General features: G+C 38.4%; 1 protein-coding gene across 1 annotated transcript; it reads right to left on the bottom strand.

Moving 5' to 3' along the window:
• Positions 1-3,908: 3,908 nt before the first annotated feature.
• LOC117488314 (calcium-activated potassium channel subunit beta-2-like) lies at positions 3,909-6,012 on the bottom strand. The gene is made up of 4 exons (XM_034137142.1): positions 5,963-6,012; positions 5,236-5,409; positions 4,437-4,632; positions 3,909-4,193 (listed from the first exon to the last, which is right to left on the bottom strand). Exons 1-4 carry the CDS (start codon positions 6,010-6,012, stop codon positions 3,909-3,911), a joined length of 705 nt encoding a protein of 234 aa, XP_033993033.1.
• Positions 6,013-6,757: the final 745 nt, after the last annotated feature.

The raw sequence follows: 6,757 nt of genomic DNA on the forward strand, positions 1-6,757 counted from the left end.
CGCCCTCCCACACCATGGAAGTCCCACATACAGCGAGTTTACGTTAGCTGGAGGAAGCGTCATGACATGAGAATAGGAAGGGAAGCCGCTTGTTCGCTGTTTTCTGCCATTGGACATGAAAAACCTCTATAAAATATGACTTAAGTGCACATGAAAAACACTCCCAAATATGTTATGTCACTATTTGATACGGTCATATTCCGCAGAGCTCATAGCAAATCCCGTTACCAGCATGTGTGTGTGGATGGAGCCCCCAGATACAAACTGGAATGAGGAGAAGTATTATTGAGACTGAGTCATTCATTTTAAGTGCATAATGTTTTAATGCTTCCACATTGACACTATATTTCCCCCGCTTTTTATGGTGTAACTTTGAAGTTACATTTCAATGGAATTCAGTTGGACCTTATAGCAGGCCTTGGGCAGAGTTACAAGTCAGCAACATATCAAAGATCTTTCAGAGAAAGCTCCAAGGCTTCAGTTCTTTCAGAGAGGCTGCTAGAGTTCGAACAAAGGCCAAGAGAGCCGAACACATGACTCCCTAGTCTCTGCTGGCTTCTTCTCGGTTATATAATTTACATTTATTTATGCTACAGAGAGAAGTTCTGAATTTTTGAAGGAATCTGAATTCACATCTTCCTTGGGTAAGTTGGAACTGTCAGATAATTTCCAGAACAATATATGGTAATGCTGTGTAGACAGTTAGATGTGTAGGTTAAGTTAGGACAAATCAGTTTAATTTATATAAATGCCCCAATACCACGAACCTCAAATGTGCCTTTTACAATGTATACAGCATATGACACCCACTGTCCTTTTCGACCCTTGCTTCGCATAAAATAAAACTATTTTAGTTATTATGACATTTGTTGGACCATAGGCCTACAGCCTGAATATCTTACATTGGCACTAAGTGAAACTACTTATAAAAGCAAGCTTAAGACTGTTCATGACTGCCTTTTAAACAAAATTACACATATAATGATATATGTAATAGCAATTTATTTTTTCATTATTATCCATGTCTTTTTAATTAGCATTATTTATTTATTTATTTTTGTTTTAATTTATACCCTTTTGTTTTTCTTTGTTTTCCTTAATTTAAAAATATGTTTTATGCACTGTTGTGTTATCATTGTCTTTTTTAAATGTCATTATATAACGCACATTGAACCGCCTCTGTGGATAAATACAAACCTTACCTTGCCTAATATATTTGTATTGGTCTAATAGGACATATAGGAGGCCTTGTGTGTATTTTTGATTTTGATTTATTTACTGATTATATTCATGAGATGACCTGTAGGTGAACTTGTGAGAACCTGACCTGATAATTTATTTATTTGACTTCCTATATGTTTATCCTGCAAATCTGCAAGTATAAATTGTGTTATAACATCTCAATACATAAGAAATGTCAAGCATATGCAGCGTATATTAAATACTATGCATTTATATGTTTATTGTGGTTTGGTGAGCTTCATTTTTATAGTTTTTTTAACCTCATGACCAACAAAAATCATCATCACCTTATGTTTATTTATTAAATACATTTCATAATGAGAGGCTTACACATATTATTTGGTCGCTAACATAGTGGATATAAAATAAAATCATTTACGATTACATGTTATTATCAAAATATAGGAAGTATGGGGAAGTTCTCAAAATGGTAAGTTCCTCAACCACATAGGACATTTTTGGACTAACATCAGAGTTTTCTCCCTTTGGCTTAAATACATGCTGGTATTGTCCTGTGTATTATATGTGCAAAAGCAAACGTACACTTATAGAACATATAATTTTTACACATTTAAAGAACTCTTGTGAACAAATATCCATAAAACCCTTCATAATGCTTAAAGACCATGCAAAATGCAGTGTTTTTGTTGACAGTTTCCGCCTTGAAACATTCACTTCACATTTATAAACAGTCACATCCTCGTTCCGGACAAATAGTCAGCTCTTCCAAATGTCTGAACCTGAGGAAGCTTGTAAGAGGTCACAGCGAGGTTGTTGGGTTTAAACAATTACCTTTTATGAGTGCTATCAAGCCATCAAATGGCCTATTCAGTTGTTTTCACTTTCACTCTATTGCTTCAGAAGGGGCAAACTGCTCCCATTATTTGCCTAGCCCAGAAGGTTCATATAAAACATTATGAAAGGGTTGCAGTTTTGTTATGTTTTACTTTAAATTATTTAGATCTTTGCATAATTACAGTGTGGTAAGATTTAGGTATAAGATCATGGTTTAATAAGATACAATAAGTATGCCTACGTTGTTGTTACAATAGAATACTTCAGTAAACATATCTCATATTTTTGTTTTCACCGAGCGAAAAACCCCCAGTTCTGAAAAGTGAAGACATTACGGAAGCTTCTTAAATCTTCATTTTTGTTTTCAATAGCCAGCAAGGGTGACTCATATTGTATAGAAGCCTATGAGGAAATACCCTTTCATCTCATCTGAGTAATTATCTGAGTAAATATAATGAGTTTATGGTCCCAATTGTAATTTGGGTGTTGCCTGGTTTAAGTATACTCCATGTTTTCGTTTTACAACTTCAACTCCTTCTCAGTGTCTTTTAATACAAGTTTTAACAATTTTGGTCACCTAAAAAGTCAGTCTCAGTTGTTCTTATCTTCACAATTTTGTCCAAATATTGTTTCTTGTATTTTCTTCCAAAAAAAACAATATGGTGACAACCAAAATGCTGAGCTTAGAAATAACCCAAACCAAACCAATTGGTGACTATAACCACTTTTTATTTACAGTCAATGGTTTTGCTCCAAAATGATAAGGTTAGGTTAAGGAAAAATGTCATGGTCTGGGTTAAAAAATAAGTATCTCTGCTTATCTTACGGAAAGTCACGTTAAGTAAATAATGTAACCTACTTTCGTAGGCTACGTCAGTAAAAAAAACTCAACATTGAGTTTTTGGTTTCACACATAAACACCAGTGACCTAAAGTCCTGTGATTGTTTGACCCATTCATCGAACAGTCCCACCCACCCTTAAGAAGATTTTGAGGGACCGAACGTTGTTCCGTCGTCATTATAAGTGCCACTAGAGGTCACCACCTTGTTGTTCCTGTATCGGTGAGCTACTGTTTGAAAAGACGATAATCTTGTTCAGAGCCTAGTCTCTAAAAAGAGATTATGAAATCCTATAACCCCCACATTTTGCCATGCCGGCATAAATGTCACTGCTTTTATTCTGTTGTTTTAATTGTTTTTGTTGTTTTGTTTCACCCTTTTTACTCTGTAGCACTTTGAGTTTGTTTACGCAAATGAAAAGTGCGCTTATAAATAAAATTGATTATTATTATTGATTATTATAAATCTGCAGCATTGGACAAGAATTTGGTATTGGATGAGTTCTGGTTTGCGCTTGAAGTCCAGGTACAATGGGCAAAACCCGCTTAAGGAAGCTTTGGATTGATGCAGGAAGTCTGTGTGACGCAAAATAGGGGGAACACATTGGTGGAATGCAATCTCAGAATCGATTGGCTACCATCTCGCAACAATTTAGCTTAAATTAACTTAAAATTAGCTTGTGGATAAATCCAATCTTAGATGTCGTCTCTGAAATCTAACTTCAATATCGCATCACAAATTGCAAATCAGTCTGTAAACAATTGGCACACAGAAGAAAAAAATCATGGCCCGGATATTCACTGGCTACACCGGAAACCTGAGAGACTCATCATTGTCACAACAATGGCCGATGGGTTTCCAGGTCAAGCCCCTTCTGACCCAGATATTTACACTGATACTGACTCTCAGCCACTGATGACGGCCATTGAATGAGCTGATTATCATCTGAAGAAGGTGCACTAATCCCTTTCATGTCATATGTCCATCACCAGCCACCATATGCTTGGCTTTGACAGCTGCTGCATTGCATTTCATCTCTTGATCTTCCCTATCTCTTCGCACAGTCTGGAGAGGTACTGTGTGAGCTTCACCATGACGATGACGAGGGCCCCTCCAATGAGCATGCTGGAGGGCCAGAGCAGCGAGTGGAAGACGACGGTCTGGTCGTACAGCCGAGCCAGGATAACGTTCTCCTGCTGCTCGCTGGGGTCGTAGTAACACGTGACCTGCTGGTTCACCTTCAGACGCTCTGAGATGTTCATGATCATGACATGCATGGCGACGCTGTCTTTCTGGCACCTTGGCACGTAGAAACACTGCAAGGACAGGATTGAAAGACATTTAGGTTATCTAGGGGGCAATCAGTTGGTTTGTTCTTTATTGAATACATCAACCTTCATGTATCATCGTTCAGCTTGACCAGAAATAATCCTATCAACTAACATTTTCTGAATCGGAAACAGAGCAGGTCTACAATCAAGCCAACATTTGACAGCCATTGTCAACATTTGTAACGCTTCAGTAATTCTCAGTATTTTCCCCTCTGGCACTGTACTCACTTCAGAGCTGGTGTCCTGTGTCTCCTCATTGTGAGATAAACGGCTGACACGGCCCGTGTTATTGACGCTCACGTAGACCTGCAGGCAGGGGTATTTGGAGTCTCTCCAGCACTCTGACCCACAGTTGTAGGAACAGTTCATGTCTGCTGTGACCGTGGAGTTCAGTATAACACACACACCTTCCTCTGTCCACACACTGTGATGAGATTTAAATGAAAAAACGATTTAATACCAAAAAAAAGATAAACAGAAAAAACATTTCTACAATTCAGATAAAGTCAAAATGTTGGGTAAAAAAGCTCAAATGTGAAAAATTAAGGAGTATTTTTTTTGTTGGGAAATATTATTTTTAGAATTAAGTATTAAAAGGTGGAGAATAAAGTCAATGTGTTAAGAAATGCTACTTAATAAAGTCCAACTATAGGGAATAGTGTCGGAATGGTGTTAATAAACCAACATTTTGACAGTAAAGTCAAAATATGTTGGAATAAATACCAAACTTGAATAAATTCAACTACATTTCCCTAATCCCTTTCCCTAATCTCCAAAAAGAAAGTAAAACAAAAATATTCCCTCTCTCGTCTTGTCCTTTTTCCTGGCACTAATAGTCCTCCGCATGGTAAGAAAATGGCTTAACGTATAATTTGTTCCTGATTTCATAAAGTATTCATTTTTGCAATTTTCAGGTTGATAGAGCACTGAAAGCATCTGATGAATAAAAGATGTATCTGATAGTTATATCACTTAGCTTCCTTCATGGGGTGTACAAATGAAGGGATATCAAACAACAGGCCTGTACCTGTCTGCATAGGAGCGTAATATAGTGACCCCCAGGACAAAGTACATCATCACTGAAGAGAGGATCATTCCCAGTCCCAGGAAAATGGCTCGATCTTCACCGGGCTTCAGAGCCGTCACCGTCTTCTTCTTGTCCAACAAATCTACCTGACGGAATTTCTGGTAGATTGACTTGCTGCTGAGTTAAAAAAGGAGACAATATAATATTTAGTTTAACTTACAGTGCAAATATTATTACATGAAAATTGCACGATAGGTATGACCTTCCTCCCCTTTGCATTTTAAAGAGGCCCTATTATGCTTTTGGGGGGTTTCCCTTTCCAATAGTGTGTTATATAGGTTTTTGTGCATGAAATGTTTTTGTGCCCCCCCCTGAAACGCCTCCATTGGACTCCTTTGTTTACATCCGATAACAAAATGACATCACTATGTAACATTTGCATCTCGCCTAACCCTCCAACACATTATGCGTGATTGGCTAAGGGGCGAGACATCTCTAAGTGGTTGACCAATCACAACAGAGCCAGCCAGATAAGCAATCAGAGCAGACTGGGCTCTGGTTTCAGACAGAGGGTGAAAAGAGGTGCTGCAGAACAGGCAGTGTGAGAAAAATAAAGAGCTTTTTGAAGATAAAAGCATGAAAACATGCCACAGTAGAGGCACAAAATACAAATATGAACCTGACATTTTGTAGAATAGGTCCCCTTTCAAATGCATGAATTGGTTACCTCCTTTCATTTCGTCCTGCATTATTTTTGGCCCCGGCCACAAAAAACATCTTTCTCGATGATCCACGTCCTCCTTTGCTTGCTGATGTGGAACGGTAGGATTGCTGAAAAGACCTGTGAAATGGAGTTTGTTAGTTGTCCGGAAGCACTTTTACTATATGGATCACAAATCCCAGTCCCAAATCACTGGTTACAAAGCAAATGTGTAAGACGACAAATCACACTGTACCTTTGGTGCATAGCTGCTGTCAAAGTCGCTAAATATGTCTAGTTTTGTAAGTTCTAACTATATGCCTCTTCATTAGCCTACAAACTGCAGTTCCTGACTCTCAGAGTGTGGTGCAGAGTGGGGACAGAAAGCACGTAGTGGTCTCCACCAGGTAAACATCTCATTTTGCACACAAAGCAACGCTACAAAGGGTAAACAAGATGACAGATAGCCACAGACGAAAGGTGGTCATGCTGATGAGGCGCTTGTGATAAACCTACCTGCTGTATCCCGAACACTTCTGCTGTCAACACAAAGTCATTGGGTCCTCTCTTGGCACGACACCTTGCACATGCTTCCTCTCGCTTTGTACTGGTCCTACAGTTTGCAGAAAACAGAGTTCACATGTTGTTTCGGTCCCATAAATAACATTAGCCTTGATTCAGATGCCAATAAATGGGTAAGTGAGACATTGTGACTTATTGTGGGTCCCCAAAGGGTTATGGTGAGGGTCGATGCAAAGGCAGTTATTCCAAAACACAATTTAGGACAAATGTATTTCCGCTAGTAATGTTTGGTCATCTTCT

This window comes from Trematomus bernacchii, unplaced genomic scaffold, assembly GCF_902827165.1.
Source record: "Trematomus bernacchii unplaced genomic scaffold, fTreBer1.1, whole genome shotgun sequence".
NCBI lineage: Eukaryota > Metazoa > Chordata > Actinopteri > Perciformes > Nototheniidae > Trematomus > Trematomus bernacchii.